Genomic DNA, 21,579 nt, shown 5'->3' with positions numbered 1-21,579 from the left:
CAAAGGTCCAGGATTAACCCTTGAACCTCACACCACCATTGTACACTGATTCCTATGTACAAGCAGATTGCAACCTGAGATGGTCACAAAATATACACATTTTTGTAGAAATACAATGAAACATTATTGATACTGGTTTTTTAACTCTCTCCACTAAAAAGCAAGACAAACCCCTCCTTTTGGAGTGCTTTCCTATTTTGCTGAGTGATTTTTACTATCATACCTCCCTGTGTTTTTGTCCCCCAGTTAAATTCAGTCTCTGAGAATACGATACCTTCTGAAAAGATAGGGATAGACATTATGCTTTAGATGTGGAAGAACATGGCTAACAGGGTACCTCTTGTAAAAAGTAGCAGAGATGATGTTGCTGTGCTTATCAAGCCCCAAATTCAAACACAAATCCCTGGGGACCAGTTTTTTGAAGGAGCAAGACTTCTGCCTTGCACTGCACCTATGGCCGCTGTGTTGCAGCTGCTACAAATAGGAGCCTTGGTTTCTTGCAGTGGGAATGGAGATACAGGGTGGGTTGCAGCCCTTCTATCAGCATGAAGGCATGGGCGAGTGGGGGCGTGTTCACAGTAAGTGTGCTTGCAAGAGCTGGTTGGGGTCCACTGCTCCCTCTTCCTCCAGCTGGCTGAAGTGGCCTGATTTATAGGGAACTGTGGTTGCTGCTCTGTCATCCTCCCTGCAGGAGGAAGAAGCTGCCAGTCCCTTCTCACTGTCCCTCCTTGGTGTATGCAAAAGGCCATCTCTCTCCTAGTCAATCTGTCTTTCCCCATGTAGTGCCTCTGGCTCAAAGGGGCCAGATCTGTGCAGCTGTTGTGCCCACTAAGTCAAAGAAGCCCTTTGTAATATTTCTTCTGGTTCTGGGGCAGAGCAAAGTGGGTGGCATCTTGCAGGACTCAATTTCTTCTTATTAATAACTTCGCAGTCTTCCTACCTGTCTCAGACTGATGCATTAGGAAATTCACTCCTGTTTTTCTCCTGATGGAGGTAATGGTGATGGAAGTATCACATCTCAGCAAAAAACTTTCTTCGTACATCTGGATTCTGTGTTAGGCCAGAAAGAATATTTATAGGGAGATAGATGATGGACTGAATATATTCCTTCTCCCAGCCCCATTCTCATTCCTTGCCATCCCCAAAAACAAAACAAAACAAAAGTTTCACCACTTCATTGAGATTATCCTCTGCAAAAGTGCAGGATAATTTGGGTTGGAAGGGACCCTTAAAGACCCTCTACTCCAACCCTCCTTCAATAAGCAGGAACATCTTCAACTAGATCAGGTTATTCAGAGCCCTGTCCAACCTGACCTTGAATGTTTGCAGGGAGGGGGCATGCACCACTTCTTTAAGCAACTTGTTCCAATGTCTTAACACCCTCATCATAAAAAATTATCTCTAATTTTTTGTCTCTAATTAAAGTGATCTTTAATGAGCTCTAGGTGGGTGTGTCTGGATATCTCAAGTCTGTGGCAAAGCCTTGGTGTTTATAAAGAATACACATAAGAAATTGTGCATAGGTAAAGAAAGCCTAATGGTTTAACAAACTGATGATTTGGCTGCATATCTGTATTAATTATTGAGAATATTTGCCTATGCAAATCTCCCCCTGCTCTTTTTCTGTCAAAGTCTTACAAAAATTAGATGTTTGTATGTGCAAAATTCAAGTAAAACATTTTTTTATTCCTTCTTTGACGCATAACATCTATGACCTTAGCAAGGTTTTACACTTGTCCTCCTCCAGCATTTCTGGTTGCCTTTATATTTAGAACATTTTGACATGTTTTTCAGGTGTTGTGACAGCTATTTCTACAAATACTTTAATGGAACAGTTGCGTTTAAAATACCAACAAAGGCCATGGACTGAAACTCTGAAACTTGTTTATTTTTGCATGGTAAGAATCACAGGTTAGGTGAGAGAAGGATATGTGGTATAAGAGTATGTTTCCAAGGTAGTTAAAAAATTGCTTGACTTTCAAAAACAAGCAAAACCAACCAACCAAAAACCCCCATGCAATCCAAAACCAATCAAAAGGTAATCCCCAGAAAAACCTGGTGCCTGGTATAGCCTGGCTCCCCATTTTTCTTAGGACAATGGGTTATAAAGTTTCCTGCCTAATTTTAACACATTAGGGGTTGTTTCTTGCATTGTTTTAACTTGTTTTAATGGTGTTTTAACTATTCAGGAGTTAGTACTGATTGTCTATCAGTTGAGGTTACATTCATTATCATTACCATATTCATAGTATGTAAAGACAATCTATTGCCTATAGGACTGGGAGGAAATATTGTATTTTAGAAACTGGTCTGATATCTCCTATCTAGACTTTCTGCTGCTGTGATATACCATTCCATGCTTCCTGCCCTTCCAGTAGCTAATTTAAGAATGATCATCATAAAGAGCAGATTAGCACAACTGCTGTGAGCTCAATGTAAAACTTTCCATTTGTTTCTATGCTTCTTTTTCTTAATGCTTAACTCAAGCCTTACTCTGAAAACAATGTCCTGAATTTGAACAAAGTGAAAACTCTTCAGCGGTGAGTGTTCTTTGTTAATTGAAATGTGGAGTATGAGAAGTTTTCAGGCAAGAGCTTGAAGAGAACCTGGGAGAGTTTGCTTGCTACTGAAGTGAATGGCTTCACAAGCTGAAACTTGTATTCTAATCTAACCAAGTACTCCTGTGGCACTTACTGATCTATTCACTCAGGCAGATTTTTTCTAAAATAAAGCCACAAGTATTTTCTTAGTTTATCTCTAGCTTCACAATGAAATTAGCTGACACATCTAGAGATCAGCTCAAAAGACAGGGGAATGGAAAGCCATTCCTTGCTCCAAAGGCATCTGGTACGTAATTACTGCACAATAATATCTTGACAAATCCATTCAGTGCAGCCATTTCAGAGATAGCTCCAATCGTAGGTAACCTCTGTGTTTGACAAAAACAAATAACCAGAGGTTTGTTGTATGTGGCATCTGTGTGCTCTGCCTCTTAGCTAGTAATTTAAGGAATCTTTATTTGTCTCTTGTTTTCACAAATGTGCTAGGATAACCCACTGCGAAAGCCTGTCAGTAATGCTCCAGATGGTCTATTGCTTTCATGCATGGAGAAGATAGAGAGGACATTAAATGGTAATGAGCTGTTGGATAACTCAAAGTACATTTTTTAAAATATTGTGTGAAATCTACCAATCCTTCTCTACTGATGTTCTTCACAAAGAGGTCATATGTACAAACACAGAGGTGGATAAGAGACAAGAGACTTGCAACTCATCTTTGGGCTAAGCCTTCAGGCTATAGTATTCTTAAAGCCTGAGAATATTTTCTACACAGCACAGCACTTATTAGTCATAATAGTTGTCATTAATAACAAGTCATTCAAGAGGAACTATTTTCTTATTACCTAAATCATATCCTTTAAAGCAAGAAAATACTGGTTCTACTTCTTGATCATTGCAGTTTGATTAAATTGCCTTTCTGGTTTTTGCAGCTAAATCCATGTTTTCTGTGATGAACATATTGGAACTTTTATCCAGACAAAAAGGGTAAGTTTGTTTATGAATAAATGCAAACGAGCAGGCATGGCCTCAATTCCAGAGAGGAATACCATCTGGATGGCTTGTCAACAATGTTATTTTTTAGCTCAGTGTTCTAAAGGAGTGTATTTGCCTATTTTGATTAGCCCTTTGTGGAGAAGGTTTTTGGGTAAAGAGAGGGTATAAATGCCTACATCCTAAAGCTACAGACCAAGGTTAATAGTTTTGAGCTGACCAATATAATAATGCAAAGAGCAGAACACAAATACATGCCTGGTTGGATAGTTTTCAGAAGCTGAGCCAAGGAAGAGTTATTTTTGAAGCATCCCTGGTGTCTCTTCCCATGACCAAGTGAACTATACTCATTTCCTTTTTTAAGTGACAGAATTTTTATATATACAAGCTTTTTTTTTCTTTTTCTCATCCTTCTCAGACTTACTGTTCATGTTAGCCCCAGTGGGACCACCTGCTACATAACATCAATGATGTTTTATGTAGAAATTCAGCTGGAGAAGGATGGAGATGTGATGGATGTAAAGTTGGCTCACTTTGAAGAAGCTCCTGTGGTAAAATGAATTTTCTCTGTCTCTCATGACCCTGTAGTCTCCCACCTGGCTTCCAGCTGTCATGTCAGAAAGGTTTTAACTTCCTTTTGGTCTTGTCACATATGCAAGCCTGTTCATGACACTAGCTACCTCTTTAGGCGCCTGAATCTCTCACTTAAACTTACAACTCAGTTACAGATACTAAATACTCTAGTGCTAAGTGTTACAGTAAAAGTCAGCTGACAGACTCACCTTCCAAGAATTTTGTGGTATCATGCATAAATATTTTTATTTTCATGCTTCAGTGTTACCAGTATACAGTAAATAACAGGGGCTTAAAATATTTTCCTACCAAGGTGTAGTGCAATATATATACTCAGTGGATGTCTTGGAGCTATTCTGTTTTTTATTCTGCCTTCTTTAGGAGTATATATATTTCTACTAGTGGGGATGTTTTTCTAGCAAAATTTCTATTAAATTATTCACAGAATATCACCGTGAAGTTCACATATCATGTTCTGCAGTTGTTACAGAATTACAGACAACCCTTCAGGTCGAAGATATAACAACAAGCTGTTGTGGGGGGTTGGGGAACATAAACTCTGTTTTTTGTCACTAAGTATCCAAATGATTACATTATTACAATTATTACTTTGTAGTTAATTTTGTCCATTATTTTTAGTTGAAGTCAGCCCTGGAATTTCAAATTGTTAATTTAACCTGCACAGGTCTGTTGATCAGTGAGTGCTGGACAATATAATTAGAATGAAAATACATATTCAGAGAATTCTAGCACAACCAATAAAAGAAAAACTGGCCAAGATGCATTTTTTTTTCCTGAAAGAGTTATCAACAAAATATTTCTGTTAATTTTATCCTCTTTCGCAGAGCCTTTGTTCTTCCAATTATTATAGTAATATTTTTTTAACTATTGCACTGTTAGTCTTGGTTTTGAGTGTTGGGGATTTTTTTATGCTAACCATACAGCTACTTAAAAGTAATGAGGATCAAGCTTATAATTACTAATGAAGTGCTTATAGAAGATGTGACACAAATTGCAAGAAAGATGAAACTCCTGTCTCTTATTCCTGTAGGTTTGTGATGATTTGGTCCAGCTTCTAAGGTAAAGAATTACATATAGGGTTTCATGTTGAATGGAAAGGAATTCCTCATGCTAGAACCATTCCAGTGTAAAAACTGAAGAGGGAAAAAAAAAAAAAGAAAAAGGAAAGAGGGTCAGGGAACAATAACATGAATCCAGAAGACAATAGAACTGACACTGTTTTTGATTCCATTTTTTTGTGGGAAGTTGGTTCCAATCCTCCATATTGGAAGTTGGTTGTCATTGTAACTATTATTATCTGCTTCGAATTTGTAAATTCAAGGCTAAAACTGCAGCAAATATAATTTTGTAAAGATCCTCCAGGCATTATTTATTTCTCAAGTCATTCCATTGAATGAATCTGCTTCAATGAAGCAAGGGTAAAGAGTAATCCCCAATATGTTGGCTCTAGCTGCCAGTCAAACACAGCCTTGGAATACTGGCCTTTGTCTTGATTGTAAGAATTATAGAGCTACTTGGACCCGTAGTTTTGGTAATGGACTGAAGATGACAATTCAGAACTGGTAGATTTACACATACAAACTAGGCATTACTTTTCCTTTCCTCCTTCCATCAAATACTAAATAGCCCTCGTATTGTTCATATGCAAATACTTTAACTGCATGTCCTTCAGGCTTCTCTCACAGCAATGAAAGCAAGGTGGTATCACATGGCCTGAGTTTCTTTGCAAATACATAGGGGGAGATGTGACCCTAATTTTCTCATGTAGCAGTAGGGCTACATGAGAAACCCCAGAAATAGCACTATATATATGTATTTATTATTACCATGTTTTCTTCTGCTTGAATAGCTGCTGTTCCAGGTCAGGCCACCACTTTAAAAGTCTATTTTACAGGTTCTTCAGTGAACCTGTATGATCAAGGTTCCAGATTTTAATAATAATGAGTATATTTAGGAAATTGGATTCTTAAATCCTGTGGCTGAATAGTAGATAGGGAAGAGAGAAAGAATAATCATTGATCTTTAGTGTTTAATCTCTCTTTTGTATTATTCATCATTAGTTTTTTCAGCCGCCTTTTTTCCTCAGAAATGAAGTTGTATTAGCTTTATGAGTGTAAACAGCTATGACTTAAAACTTGAACTTGCATTTTCCTAGGTTTTTGACTTCCAGTGATGTTAATGCCAGCAGTTTGATTCTTGAGCACTGGCATATAGTTACCATTGGTACTGTGGGTGCTACTTTTCTGCCTTCCTGGCTTTGTTAAGATTTGTCACAAAGCACAGGTATCCCTTCTACACCTCTTGGTGTAGTATTTTATTTGGTTGTAAGGCAGTTTGTTATATGTGTAATGTTTCCCATGAGTCTCAAAGTAACTATAAAATTAAGATTTTAAGAACCAGACAGCTAATGCATAGGCTAGTACTGTGTCTGTTCCTGTACCACACATGCCTGCTTCCCTTCTTGTTCCCTGCTTCCCCACTAGTCTAGCTGGAAAGGGACAGAGGAGAGCTGAGTGACTTGTTTAGGTTCCAGGTTTGAAAGAGTTTGTCCCAGTGTAAAAGTTCAGGCAGGCTTATTTTTTCTCTGCTGATCCACACTACTGCCACATCTGCATAGGAAAGATGGGTCACATCTTTCACACTGCAGTCACACAGCTGTCTGTGTGACTTCACACCAGTGTCTAGTAAGGCTTATAAAACTCACATAAAATCTACTTAAGCACAGGTGCGTTAATCTGAACACTGCTCCACGCTGCCTCATCAAGTCGAAGTCCACAGGAATTCTGGGGTTTGCGCAGTCTGAACCATTCATTTATAAACCAAGGCAGTTGACCCTTTTTTTTATTTTCTTTTTTTTTTTTGATTGAGGTATCTATCAGTTATATTTAAGGTCTGTCTCTCTCACATGGTGCTGTGAAGTGCGGTATTAATACACTTTTGATATTTTAAGATCAGTGTATGCATGCAAGGTCTTAGGGAGGTAGTACTACGTGATTAGCTTTATTGGAACATCAGGAAAAGTGTTTTGCAGCTGATGAGCTGTCATATTTGTGTTTTGTGTACAATTATTGCTTTCAGTAGCGCCTACTTCAGTGCCAGTTTCAGCTATAATTACAGTGCTTCTTGCAACAAAACCAAAGGTTCACATTTTCTGGTATCTTCTATGAAAATTTAAATCAGTACTGCTACTTGATCTGATAAGGAGGGGCCACTGTCACTCTGAAATGGTGCCTTTTATATCACGTTGTGTATAAGAGAGTTATTTTCTATCTCATTTAGTAGTGATTGCCATGATTTTTTTGTTTTTAGGATGAAGAACTATGATGCCTTTGGCAAGATTCTAGAAGACCTGTCAAATATGTATCAAATTCCAGGAAACAGGTTGCAGTTATTTTTTACTCAAAAACTTTTGAAATTCATAACCTAACTTTTGTTTACTTACAAAAATAATAAATTGTCTTTTCTCTCTCCCAGCGAAATGAAAGCTAAGGGATATCTTGCTTTGCAGGCCCTTGAAAAAGACCTTTATTCAATGTCACTTCTTGACAGGTAACTTACAGTCTATGTCTTTGTCCCTTCGCCTCTACTCACACCCCTTCATTTCACTAAAAAAGTTAACTGATCTAATTATAGAGCAGGATGTGGAAGGCTAATGAGTTTTCTCTCACTGGGAAGCCTGAAGCCTTTATCAACCCCAGACAAGCAAACTAGTTGATCTATTGAACTCCTGTGCTTTATCTCAGGGACTTCCTGGGGAACTGGTTGGTTACAAAGCTTGAGGGTGTGTGCACATGACCACCCACTAGGAGCAAACAGTGTGTCTGAAAGTCAGCAGTCATGTTTAGATCTCCCTGTGGCAGAAGTAAAATAGACTTCTTGGGGTTCTGCTGTTTGGGTATGTCATTTTGTCCTCAGGTTTTAGATCAGGAGGAGTGGATGCCAGCTTTTCTCCTTCCTTTTCTCATATGTTCTTTCATAGAGTAGGATTACAGATAGATAGGGAACAGTTTCCTAAACCTTCTGGTAATTGTACAAGGATTTTCATTGTTTTCAATAAATAAGAGTTGAGGGCAGTGCTTTCCTTCTGGATTTTTGATATGTCTTCTCTGATACCTTGCCTATTAAGTTACATACACACATACCTTGGCAGGTATGGCCTCCTGTAACTCTAAACACCCTCTTTGATTATTTTTGCAGTTTTCCCTTATGAAGCATAATAACACTATGAACTAATGTATTATATTCCCACTGGTCACAGATATCTCAGTAAATAGTAAATATTATTTATAAGTTAAACAGATTATTTGTCCCATCTATGCAGAGTTAGTACACAGCTATGTAAATGTATGGCTGTATATATTTAGCTATATGAACACACTTGAAGTCAGAGAGTGGTTCTGTCCAAGTTAGTTAACCAGGCTATTTCTTCATTCTTTGCTCAACCAGTTGCCACTCTAATATTTTTAACCCCCTTTATTTCTGGTAAATAGCACACCAAAGTGCAACATGAAAGAGCTCAGATGCAGGGAAAGTGGAAGCCCAAGTCCCAGAAGTAATGCATGTGTGGAGTGGTGGTCTTTTGGAAGCTAGACATACAATCTACTTCCAAATGTCTTCTTTTGATTAAGGATACAAATTAGAAATTACATTAGCCTAGCTAGCACTGCAATGCAGGAAACACTAATTAAGATGTGTTTTGAAATAGAACACAGGATCTAAACAGAGTTACTGAAGTACTTAATGGAAAAGTAGGACACCTGGTGCCAAGAACTGGAGGTGATTTTTTTCCTTTTTTTTCCTTTTTTCTCCTTTCTTTTTCCCCCCCATTTTCTTTTTCTCCCCCACCCCCCTTTTTTTTTCTTTTCCCGTTTCTGAATTTAAAGAATTGTAATCAAAACATACTACTGAGTTGATCTTTGTGTACAGGAAAGATCCTCTACTATAAATAAAATCTGCAGTAGGGATTTGCTGTGCCTGTATTCTCAGATAACATAGAGATATACAGAACATATATTGAACAATATTGTAAGTAGAGATGTACTCTTACAAGGAATCCCCTCTGCCCATCTACAGTGTTGGTTTTTTCACCTTTGTGTCAAGGCACCCAACATATTTCCTCTACTGACCTGTGTAGTAACTATTATTTTTTTATTCCTCAGGAACCCCAATGAACATTGAATTTTACATTTCTCCCTGTCAAGTTTTGGAAGCAGAACTAAATAATGGTAAAGCTATTTCAGCTGTTCTGCTGTTTCAGCAGAAATAGCTAACAAGAGTTTTTCAATACTACCTGTTTCATTAAGCAAAGTTAATTAATGAAAGCTCAGAATTAAAATTTAAAATTCTAGTTTAGTAGAACAATTTATGTGATGCATTTTAGCACAGTTTTAATGTCCATCAGGAAACTACTTTCCATGTCTTGGTTGTTGATTCAGCCATTGCTGCTATCATCTTTGGGCAACTTTGGCCTTTTGGGTGTGGTCAATGTAAACTTCTCTTTACTGCCCACACCACTGTGGCTGTCAGTTTGACCTGACCATCCAAGTCCTTACCATTGTATATTTTGTATGCATAGTATTAATATACACTAAATTAAGGAAAATAATGCCATTCTCTTTCTCCCTAAGGTTCCCAGGTATGTGGAACAAAAACAGTTGTAACTGTTGAAGGCACAGATACACTCCAAAAACTGCCTCTTTCTCCATTAATTATAGATCCTCAAGCTGGAGAGGACAGGTGAGGCTCTGGACACTTGTCAATACAGAAATGGATTTACAAGTCCCTGGCACTGACTTCCACATAACTTATATTTAGCCTCTGCTGAAACAGAAGTTCTGTTTTATTTATGGCTTTGTGCTCCACAGCTACACCGTCTATAATCTGTGGCTTTTACGGTTTTCCCAAATGGACTTCGAAAGTATTGTATTTATATTTAACTGTGTCAGTTGCATTGAACTATGAATTTACTCATAGATTTGAGGCTAGAAAGAAACACTAGAACAGTATTACTGAACTTTCTAGTATTCAACAAGCAAGTCCTTCATAGATTCACAGTAAAGAAAGCATACGCTGAAAGATATTACACCTAAAATACACAAAATAGTTTGTCATCCCACTATGGGTACTGACACCTCATCTCTCTCTACCTCAGTGTTGTCTGGAGGGGAAGTCTGAAGTAACTTTCCGAACTAAAATACTTTTAAATTATTTGTAAAAAACACTGCTCAGTTTCTGTGTCTCACTTTTCCTTTCTGTAGGTTTTCACATTAACCATGTTTTAAACTAATAAAGTTGCATTTATAAAGCAAAACACTTCTCAAGTCAGAAAATGTATGGAACATAATAAACTCCTAGGGACCTAACAGTGGCCTTGCATTTAGAGTCCTTGTTATGGCAATTTCTGTAAAAAACCTTTCATTCTGACAATTTTTTTCCTAGCAACCCTGATTTTTTGCAACTGACTGATGAACTCAGCATGGATTTGCCAGCTCATTTTGTTCTGAAGTTTCATCAGCCTGTTGCAATGTCTTCATCCAGTATTGAAGAGATACAGAAGCTCACAGGCATGTTATAATTGATTTTTAAGACTAAGTACTTCCGTGACTATGCATTGCTTATTTGCTTTTTGCTTCCCCATGTTAAAGTTGCAAGAAAAAGTTGCTTCTTGGGCAGAACATATTCTGTTCTACCAGTCCAAGTGTAACAACCAGTGCAAAACACAAAAATTCTAAGAAAGATGTGACAAAGGCAAAGTTAAACACTCTGCCTCAAATTCCCAAGAGCAAAAAAGGGGAATAAGAAAGCAAATCAGTATTTTTGTCTTTTCAAAATATTGTGTTTGTTTTTAATAGTAGCTTTCACAACCTACTGTCTTAACCTAATTGCTAATAAAAATAATGACCTGGTTTCAGGAATTCAGATTTCTGGCTTGAAACTAGCTCCACTGTATGAGCTAATTGTTCTGTCTACTCTTAAAGAAAAATGCAGTGAAGACTTGTCTACAAATAAATCTTGTTTCTTTGTGGTAAGTATAGTGTGCATCTGATACACACTGTGCTGTTGTGCAAGGTATATATACTGAATTACCATTTCCCCATAAGCAAGCAATGTAGGTTTCCCAGAATCCCAACAAAAGTGCTCTTTAGGAAATAGCTCAATTTACGAAGCAGTATTAGAGCCTTTCATGTTAGTGAGCTTCTCATGCTCATTAATAAAACACTGTGTGCTTGGCTGCTGAAGTCACACTAATTTGTCTGTGTGTAACCCAAATATTTACTCTTCTAAAAATTGCTCAGAACTTTATCATTAATGCCTTAAAAAGAAGGAAACTTGTTGACTGGTGTGAGGAGCAAGTCCCAAGAAGGTACTTCCGTAGATTTTTGAAGATCTTTATCATGCTGCATGTCACACTGTTTTAACAAAAGGGGTTTCTTAATTAGGTAACAGTGGGACTATTGATTCCTCTTAAAGGGACTAGCAGGAAGAAAAATATAAAGTGTTACAACAGTGATGCCAACTAGAGACAAAGTTGTTTGAAGAAGGCTTCCCTTTTAATAACTGCATTATTGAAATACAGTTGCTTAGGCTGCATTGGATGTAAAGTTTTAGAACAGAAAGTTGTGGCTAAGATTCTTTCTGCCAGATTTATGTACAGGGCAACTATGCGACAAGCTTCAAAGGTATACTTTTTTTTGCTAGGAAACATTAATTTTGCAATTCATGGCAGCAAAAGAAGAGGGTACTTTTTTTCTGTTCTACTAGCAGTAGAGCTCATTGCCTGCTTAGTTCTTGGACCTTGAGGTGGTGGTACAGAAGGTAGTAGTAAATTTACACCATGATAAAATAATGTTTGGCATAGCTCTTCTGTAAGATGGAATTAATCTTTCAGTTCTATTAGATGTACATGAAAGGCTCTGTAACTTTTCAACAATTCCCTAGAATATTTGTACTTGGTGGGAGGTTTTACTTCTGAGTTTAAAGATTTTATTTCTAGAATTACTAAATTGCATTCTAACCTTGAAATGGGCGTAGGGAAAATATGTTTGATCCATGAACACACAAGGAAAAGCTCTTCAGCCTTTGTTAATGTAGGTCCTCCTCATTAACTGTCCTGCCCTGTTCTTAAGGGGACATTCCAGTTGGCATCCTGAAGTAGATAAAACCATACTCCATTTCTAATTTTGTCACAGAATTACTGTTAACATGGACAGGTGGTAAATTTTTCTATTTCCTCCTCATCTTCAAGTGAATCATCAGGAGATATTCCAGCCAAACTTATCTCTCCAAAGAAAAAGTAGTAGTGATGGAGGTTGGCACAACATCTGATGTCCAGAAGAGATTTCCAGCAAAACTGCTATCCTGTTTGTGCAACTGTCAAGCAGCATTACTGATATTATTATTTTGGTCACTAACATTTTTATAGCCTATACGGCTCTGAAAAGTATTTGGAAGAACTGATGACACTTGAACTCCTGACCACTTGGCTCTGGGTATATTTGCCTAATTTGGATGTATTTGGGAGGGAGAGTGGATCTCATTTAGCTTCCACTAAGGATTCTACTAGAAATGCATAGGTACCATGGATGTGCTAGAAATGTATCTTTCAAAAATATTTTTGTTGTAGATTGTACAATTGCCTGATAACATCAAACTTTACTTTCCTGTTTTCAGTCCTTGAAACATCACCATTATTTGTTGCTTAGTCTCTTCCAGATCATCCAAAGCACTGTTACTTCATAAACAAGGGCTCAGAAAAATCAGTTTTAGCAGGAGCCTTGGTCAGTAAAATCCCATTTAGCCATCCAAAGTGTGTGCCTGGTGTAATAGAGATTCTTCGACATCAAGTGGCATATAACACTCTTATTAGCAGCTGTGTCTCTGAGAAGCATATAAATGAAGGTAAATTGTGTGGCTGGAAGTGATGGCATAGTATTAGAGACAAACTAGTTTCTAAATTGGGTGTTGACAGATTTTACTACTCCCTTGCCAAAACTGTCATTACTTGTGGAGTACAGTAAATGATAAAAAAATCTTAACACTGTATTGATTTTTAAAAAAGTTCTATGCTCATTCTATGTACACAAATGAAGCTGTCAAAGTAATGAAAAATTAGACTATTGTATCAGTATTTTTAAAATTCTGGCATGTAATTCAGCCAAAAAGAACCCAGCTTCAATGGTGGATATCACTAAACAGTATTTTTATTTTTAGATGATTCAGAACTTCTTTACTTTGAAGTGGTACCACACAAGAAAACCAGCTTTTCTGTCTTTTTCCTTCATCCTGTGAAAGAGAATTTAGCCTGTGGTATGTGTGGAATAATTGCTACTGTCCTCTTTACTGAGCTGACAGGAGACTTGGTTCGAACTAGGCTCTTGCACTATGTTTCTCGGTTACAAACAGTCTAAGGGCCACTCAACAGTGTTCAGCCCAGGAAAAACACCAAGTGCATGCACTTGTGTATAAACTGCTTACTAGAAGGTGTTTTGTACTCTGAATAATACAGAAGGTAAATGCAAATATTAAAGTCTTGGCCTGCATTTAATTAATAAATTGTAATTTCCACTATTTCTGATTAAATATATTAAGGAAAAGCAAGTCATGCAAATATATTGCTGCAAACCTCTTTCCACGGTCTTCAGTCTTACATCTCTTCAAGCATCAAAATGAAAGGATGGTTTTTGATGTTTGTAAGTATTTCAAACCAAAGATTTTTCTTGTTCTGTTCCTCCTTAGTGGTAATTGATGTTATAAGCTGTAGAGAAGTCCAATGTCACCTTCATTTAAATCCTCAAGATCCAACTCTAAATTCTACTGATGACTTCATAGCAAGAGTTGTGAAACGGTACGTACTTTTATTTCCCAACAGATGTCCATCAAATGGAAATATCATGTGCATTTGTAATGCCATGAACTCAGCAACTGGAAAACTTCACTTTAGTAAAATGCTGTAATACAATAATGGGAATAAGTTATTTCAGTGTCATAAGTATCTCTTTCAAAAATTTTAAACATTAACAGCGATGAAGTATTTCTAGTAGAAAGCATGTGGAAGTAAGGAAAGACTATTGAGTAAAGAGTTTTACCTTTTATGAAGATGCTTTTCTGAAGACTCTAGCTGATGACAGTCTCATGACTAGTGTAACTTCCAATAGCATGGAAAGGTCTTTTTACACATCTGCCTAACAGCAATCAGTGCTTCTCTTCAGGAAGTGAGTTGTATATGGCATGTCTACAACACTGACTCTGGCTTGTTTTCTGAACAAATTCCAAGAGACTGAGTTGTTGTGATACATGAACATAGGCTAGACAAACTGATTCAGAACAGTCTAAGAGCACTAAGTGGTTTGGCATAAGCTAGTACACATCTATTATCTGTTTGATGACAACAAAACCAATGCAGGTTGGATTTTGAACCTGAATTTAAACAAGGTACTATTTTTGGAACCAGGTTAAGAGTGGGGAAAAGACTCCTCCAGTATAAGACAATGTTTTAGAAAAGATACCTTCTGTACCTGTGTTACACAAAACATGAAGGTTACAATTATAAAACTCAAGAAGAATTAATATATTTCAATATTCTTAGTTTTGGTTTTCACTAGAAGTACCCTTATGACTTTTTTTGTTGACCAGATTGACCAGACTGAAAGACCTCCCACTATTTCAGTCAAAGCTTCTGTGCACACCTAACTTCAAAGACTCAGCACTAAATTTGTGTGTCAACATATATTTCTGGTACAGCACATGCAGTTTGTATTATGGCTACAAAGTAACACCAGGTTGCACAAGACAAAACCAGAAAGGAGTTAATGCTGGTTTTCATTCAGGGGTCAGCCACAGTTTAAAAAACAGAAGTACTTTAAAGAACATTGTATAATGTCCATAATAGTGACTAATGTGTCATTTCCTTCTTCAGTTGCATGTCAGTCCCAGTTGTCATGAGAGCTGTTTTCAGGAACGCTGCCAAGGTGAAAGCTGACAGTGAAACACAAGATATGGACACAGAACAACCTGGACCACAACTGGAGCAAACTACAGATTCTGACAGTCTCAAAGAAAGCCCTTCTGGTGCTGGTCAGCAAGACTGGGCAGTGAAAGATAAGCCAAATGATACAGAGAGTACAGAAGAAAATCTCTCTACAGCCAAACTGGAAACTCTGGGTGATAACATGGAAAAAAAGTAACCCCTCACTATGCACCGAAACCTTGTGGAGGAAAGTAAGCTAGTATAGAAGCTGATGTAATAGACAAAAAACATGATGGTTTTATGAACAAAAATGAAGCCTACTTAGTAATTTGTGAATGGTATCTCCTCTTTGCAAACTTTTAAATATGGGAAAGTAATTCCCTTGAATCTGCATTTTAAAACATCCAAATCTGTAAAGTCTAACACTGCTCTATTAACCTTTATTTTGTCTTGTTACTGAAAACCTAAAAAATCATAGTGATAAACAAGATTACCTCTAACACTGTCTTTTTTATTGTTAGAAGGTAAGGCATTACTTTATTCTTGGTCAAGAGATATGTGTTCCTGACAAAGTTCCAGCCTCAATGCTGATCCCGATACAAAACATTTTGCTTATTTATGCATTTCTTGCAAACAAAGACATCAATGTTCATTGGTTTAATTTACATAATTCTCTTCATTAATTAATATTCCACCCCCTATTAGTTATTTATTTATTTCTCTTCATGCTAATCTGGTCCACACCCTTTATTCCTTCTTTTATCTTTTTCTCCAACTTTCCAGGCCTTAATCTTCTCCATATCTTCTGGTTACTCTAATGTCCTTGAAGGGCCATAAATTTAAGATCCCAGATGCCCAATCTTCAAATTCCTTTGCTTTGTTCATTGAAGATAGTCAGGCTTAGTTTTAACAAACTCAAGATTTCAGTGATTTAATGATCAAAGTAGGTCTGTGAAGAAACTTAACTGGTGTTGGCTAAAAGTGGGCACTGCTTACAATTAGTTAAAACAACTAATTAAAAATTAGTTAGGAAAATTATATATATATTCCAATACTTTCTGCACCACATTCTACCAGAATATGGAAGAAATCTGTGTTTAGCATGATACAGTCTATAACACAATGCAGGCATTTGAAGAAAAGTAATGTTTATCCATGTCAATATTATGCTAAATAAATTGAAAAAAGTCACTTGAACGATTTTTGTATATACACAATTAATGCAGACATCCCTCTCTGTCCACTATTTCATAAATGCATTCAATCTAAGACTCTGAACTGCAGTTCTGCTTACCCCTAAAGCAGAAGTGGTACTGAAAGGAAACCAAAATTACAGTCTGTCAACTCTGACAGGGTAACGGAGTCTTTAGTAAGAATGTTGTATAAACTTAGGCTCTGAAAATCAAAGAATTTTTGCCTTCAATTTTTTCTGCCTTTAAGTATGAAATGGCTTTGTGCGTGTGTTTTGGTTTTTTTTTTTTAATTACAGTTTACTGTTCAAAATCTTACTTTGCCTATGTTCCTTTGTCTCCAATATGAACGAGTTCCAGGAAACTTCCAACAAGTAAGCTGGGAACTTACTATGAATCAGTTTAATTAATGTAAAACAGAGGCATTTACAAAGAAAAAACTTCCTGAACAGAGCAATTTACAGCTACAGTGAAGGGAAGCAATGGGAAAGCAAGTCAAATATAGAATAGTTACAGAAATACAAAATGATCAGAAATAGGCATGTGTGGCTGATGTGTTTCTAAGAGGTAGTGAATAAGCTTGGCTTCCTTGGCTTCCTTGAAGAGTTTGAGAAAAACATTATTGGAATGCGGGAAAGAGTTCAGGCTAGATGTACTGACAAAATAAATACAAAAATAACAAAAGGATGTTCATTAGACTGGAAGCATGTTTAGTGTGGTCTGACATGGTAAGAGTAGATGTCTAGAAGTAAAACAATGAATTGTCAGCAATTCTGTATTTGAGGAAAATGGTATGTTTTCAGCAAAAGTGACAAATATAACTATACAAGGAGGGAAAAATAGTTTTTAACCATGAAAGTGCATTGCATCATGGGTAGAAAAGATAACACAGAATTTGACAAAAAGTGACTAGAGTCACAGCAGTCTAGGAATTAGCAGCATATCATGTTCTATTTTGCACACAGCATATCATCAACAGCAGCTTATTCTGCAAAAACACCGACCATTTCCGTAGCACTGAGCAGTTATTCTTTTGATATTGCAGGGGACTAATTTAGAGGGGCTATTTAATCCCCAATTTAGAGGGACCCACTTCATTTCCAAGCTACTGCCAAGAAAAAAATAAGGGTGAAATGGGATCTCCTGACGCAAAACAGAAACATATTTAGTAACTCTTTGTAAAGCTTTAAAGTCACTGCCCCTTTCTGTGAATGTTACCTTTAAGGTTGGAAGTGAAGGGTTTTGCCCAGAGCCAAAATCATGGCGAGGATTTACAAAAATGACTTCTACTATAAAGCATCCAAATTAGATTTTCCTAAAGCAAAAGTGATGCATCAGGCTGTACATGGCCCACAAACTAAGAATCAAAATCCACTGTGATAGTTTTAAGTACCATGAGACAGAAAAACTAATGTTCCAGTTGCTGGACATGATGGAGTACATCCAGTGATAAGCCCAGTTGCTCTACTAACCAAACAGTCTGCATTTTAACCCAAGCAAGGGTTGACTTTTCAGGATCTGTGCAGAGGTTTGCCTTGCTGCACTCAGACTGCAAGGAACCAACCTCACCACTGTTCCTACAAATGTTTTCACCGGAGCTGCTGCCACAATCGTTGTGTTTTCCATCTTTAACTTCCCTGTACTCTGTCCCAGCTGTGTGATTAAGGTCCATGTCCTGAACCGAGTCTAAAATGTGTCCAAGATGTGGCTGTTCTTCAGTAGAATTCAGATACTTAAGCACATCATCTTCATGCTTTCCAACCACATCAAGAAGATTATTTATCATACTTAGAGCAGAATCATGTCCATTAAAATGACACCAGGATAAGAGAGCACTGAAAAGTGAACAACAACAGAAGTGATTATATTTATCTACGTAGATCTCCACTTGGTGGAGGTAGATAGACAGCAGTGCGACAAGATATCTATGCATCATAAATACATTTATGTATAATTCACGATTTATGGAAAATTCAGGCAGTAGAACTAAATATTAAACTTAAGTACATAGATTCAGACAATTTTGGAAGAGTAACTGAAATAGAATTTTTAGAAATTATACTTCTATACCCAGGTAGGCATTCCCTGTTCTCAAGATGTGAGAATTCTCAGGTTGCTAACTTTGGACAGTTTCAAAAAGTGGTTGTTGGTTTTTTTTTTTGGGTTTTTTTTTTTGGTGGTGGTTGTTGTTGTTGGGTTTTTTGTTTGTTTTTTTGGTTGGTTGGTTTTGTTTTTAATTAAAACAAACAAAAACCTGTATGTGTGTTCCCCTGTTACAAACCCTCCATATACATTTGACCTTAAGGAGTTTGTAACCTACTTCAGGGTTCCTTTGAACTGGCCACATGTAATCATCAGCTCAGCACCATGTCTGTAACCTTGATTAAAGCCTGTCTGGAGTGCAAGTTCTTTCCCAGCCTCAATTCCATCCCTATAGCCTTCCTGTAACAAAAGCAGTGAAAAAGGTTGCTCAGTGTCACAACATGACAAAGTGGACCTCCCAACAAATACATAACAATAATAAAAAAAAAGTTTAAACAATTATCACATCTTTTAAGTTACAGCTTCTATATCTGAACATCCTTCACCGCTACACCCCCATTGCCAAATCAAAACATGCTTGTTGCAGTATACTATGATTTACTGACCTGTAAGATGCAGTTTTTTACTTTTCCCAAAAGGATTCCCAGAAAGTGAGAAAAGAGGGAAACTTCTTTTAGAAAGATCAAAAAAACCCCTCCATGTTTGCTTTTAATGATTACCAACTGCTTTGTGAGAAATGGACTTAGAAGTACCACATACACTTTTTTCTATCTAAAAAGATATGCAGGCTGCCAATCTTCCCCTTTAGCAGAGGTACTCTTCTATCTGTAATCCATCTACATGGAATCCATTTATTTTCACAAAATTAACTGCTGAGCAGTGCTCCTTTATTTGCTGGACCTCACTCCATTCAAGAGTTATAGCAGAAAAAGAGATGGTGATTGGTGATTGACTGAGTCATATATAAATACACTTAACATGGGGACTGCTTTCTTTAAGTAAACAGCTAATGACTGTAATACAAATTACTTTCTTTATTCTTAACTTTTTTCATATCAAGATTACAAGCTACAAAAGTGAAAACTCCTACTTGCTCATGGTGGCCTTGCTAGAAAAGCGGTCTGGAACACAAAAATTTATTTTGCCCAACATACAACTCTAACTTCAATAACACTTCATGATTTTGCAGTATCTACTCAAAAATACCAGAGGGATTTCTGTAAGAACACTAAACAGTTGCTTAAGAAAACCAGTCTTTTCATGGAACTTTTCATGGAACTCAGATGAAGGAAAATACACTGGGTCTGCTGTAATACCCTTCTTCATCAACTACCTACACAACTGTTTCCATCCACGTTCTTCAGCCAAACGCTGCTCAATTGTGAGGAGAGGAGCCCCACTCTGAATGACACAGTATCTGTCAAACTCATCTGTTTATGCTTTGTTGCTTTGTTCTCTGCAGAACTGCAGAGAGGCAAGACCACAACGCCCAAATGTGGTTGCACACAGAGTCACACATCTTACATTCTGACTGATGAACAACTCTACTCAAAACCCCAAACGTCTCACGTTTCTTTATTAGCACTGTTCAGCTCTGTTGCCCTACATTTAATAGGGCTATACCTACAAGTAAAAAGCAAGTAGCTTGCATCACAATTCAGCACTGCCTTTTATAAATGCACATGGTTGTGCAGAAGGAGTCAATGTCTTTAGGTAAAACAGTACTTTGCTCTGGTGACTACTAAGTATTGTTTATGTACATTTCTGCCATATTTTCATGATATTCAGAAGAAAGTACACCACAATAACTTTTAAGCAGCTAGTTTTACTTTTCCCTTGAAATCATTCACATATCTATTGAGTTAAAGGTCAGTAAATCTAAAATGCTAAAAAGTATATTAAATAATTTTTACAAAAAATACCTTCAATCTCTTTTTCATAGTGCTGTTCCATTCCTTCTGTAGTAGATACATTTCATCTGCATCTTCATCAAATATATCCTCACTGGATTGGCTGACTGCTACTTGTACCCAGGACATAATAGCAGTGCCCTATCACCCCTGTTTATGTGGTAAAAAACCACTGAGAAACGCTCAGAAGTGCTTCTGGTGAAGTGTCAGATTAGAAGTATTGGCAAAAAACTGTGAGCTCTGAAGAGAAGCCAGGTATGGAGCTGATTATTCAAGCTGTACATGGGAACTTGGTGCTGTGTGCCATTAGGGTGCATCTGTCAAGAAAAGGAAGTCAGATCATAGTTCGCAAAGTAACTTCCAAGATGTGTTAGGGCAACTTATGATAGTTCCTCCCCATATTATGGCACTGACACACATATGGACGCCAACGCAGCATTTATGAATACTGCCAGTACAAGGACAGCTGGCAGAAACAACTTTATGACTTGCTTCCAACAGCAGCTGACAAATAGTCCCATACAGCCTCCATGTGGTGCCCTAAAACAAGCTGTACGTATACACACAACTTTGTGTATTTGCACTGTGTACACAATTTACTACACACAGGTTAATACTTGCAGAGTTAATAACTGGGAAGTACTTTCACCTTCGATTTACAGTTTTCTGATTATGCCAAATACTCAACTATCTTATAAAACAGAAACAGTCCTTTCTATTTTGAATAAAGAATTAGCAAGTGCTGCTGCAGTGGAAAGGATAAATTTTTGAGTTATTTAATCTTTTCCTATGACGAAAACTTTTGAGAAGCGTCTCACAACTAATTCATTTGCCTCGCTGTAAATTGTTAGAACACACCCACACTTCCTTGCGGAGACACCGGCGGCTCTCAGAGAACCCAGGGCTCTAGGACACAACCGGCTGGGGTCTCGCAGCCTGCGCTGGGCAAGCGGAGCATCCCACAGCCGGACCGGGCGGCAGGCAGGGCCAGGCCCGGCCTCAGACGCTGCCTCCCCTCGCCTCGCCTTTCCGCGCTGCTCGCACAGCCACCGCCGCCAGCCCGGCCCCGCACACTGACCCTCAGCACAGCCGCCGGCACACCGCGCCGCGCTCGGCCATCTTCACTGAGGGCAAACGGACGCCGGCGGAAGTAGTTGGGCAGCGACGGCCATGACGTCAGAGCGCGTCGGAGACGCTGGAGGCGCCATCTTGAGTGAGGGCGCAGCTCCCTCCAGTGGCTCAGCCGAGCCCGGCCCTGCCCGGTCCTGCCCTGCGCGGTCCTGCCCTGGGGCGGCCGGGCGGCAACGCGGCGGGGGGGGCGGCCG

At 38.0% G+C, this 21,579-nt stretch overlaps 2 protein-coding genes across 2 annotated transcripts in view; one reads left to right on the top strand and one right to left on the bottom strand.

Moving 5' to 3' along the window:
* Positions 1–15,945, top strand: part of LOC115948418 (mediator of RNA polymerase II transcription subunit 1-like) — a 26,482-nt gene extending 10,537 nt beyond the window's left edge. The window contains exons 2-11 of the mRNA XM_031060868.1: positions 3,491–3,545; positions 3,970–4,102; positions 5,176–5,204; positions 6,301–6,368; positions 9,773–9,881; positions 10,010–10,062; positions 11,057–11,169; positions 12,848–13,043; positions 13,881–13,989; positions 15,061–15,945. Coding sequence (XP_030916728.1) covers positions 3,491–3,545; positions 3,970–4,102; positions 5,176–5,204; positions 6,301–6,368; positions 9,773–9,881; positions 10,010–10,062; positions 11,057–11,169; positions 12,848–13,043; positions 13,881–13,989; positions 15,061–15,328 — 1,133 coding nt within the window. The 3' untranslated portion in view covers positions 15,329–15,945. The remainder of the gene's footprint in view (positions 1–3,490; positions 3,546–3,969; positions 4,103–5,175; positions 5,205–6,300; positions 6,369–9,772; positions 9,882–10,009; positions 10,063–11,056; positions 11,170–12,847; positions 13,044–13,880; positions 13,990–15,060) is intronic.
* On the bottom strand, positions 13,667–21,411 carry YAE1 (YAE1 maturation factor of ABCE1). The gene is made up of 5 exons (XM_005425687.2): positions 21,333–21,411; positions 20,267–20,571; positions 18,622–18,743; positions 13,998–18,136; positions 13,667–13,899 (listed from the first exon to the last, which is right to left on the bottom strand). Exons 2-4 carry the CDS (start codon positions 20,381–20,383, stop codon positions 17,710–17,712), a joined length of 666 nt encoding a protein of 221 aa, XP_005425744.1. The 5' UTR covers positions 20,384–20,571; positions 21,333–21,411; the 3' UTR covers positions 13,667–13,899; positions 13,998–17,709.
* Between the last annotated feature and the right edge of the window lie 168 nt (positions 21,412–21,579).

The sequence above is a fragment of the Geospiza fortis genome, unplaced genomic scaffold (genome assembly GCF_000277835.1).
Source record: "Geospiza fortis unplaced genomic scaffold, GeoFor_1.0 scaffold265, whole genome shotgun sequence".
Taxonomy (NCBI): domain Eukaryota; kingdom Metazoa; phylum Chordata; class Aves; order Passeriformes; family Thraupidae; genus Geospiza; species Geospiza fortis.
This window is presented reverse-complemented; position numbering and strand designations above follow the sequence as displayed.

What these genes read in the sequence shown, in the direction of transcription:
- YAE1 (XM_005425687.2), bottom strand. Translation starts at nt 20,383, where the DNA reads ATGTCCTGGGTACAAGTAGCAGTCAGCCAATCCAGTGAGGATATATTT. An exon ending in CTATGAAAAAGAGATTGAAG is followed by an intron (nt 18,744 to 20,266) that starts GTATTTTTTGTA and finishes CTTTTGTTACAG; the next exon opens with GAAGGCTATAGGGATGGAAT. An exon ending in CAGTTCAAAGGAACCCTGAA is followed by an intron (nt 18,137 to 18,621) that starts GTAGGTTACAAA and finishes TTCACTTTTCAG; the next exon opens with TGCTCTCTTATCCTGGTGTC.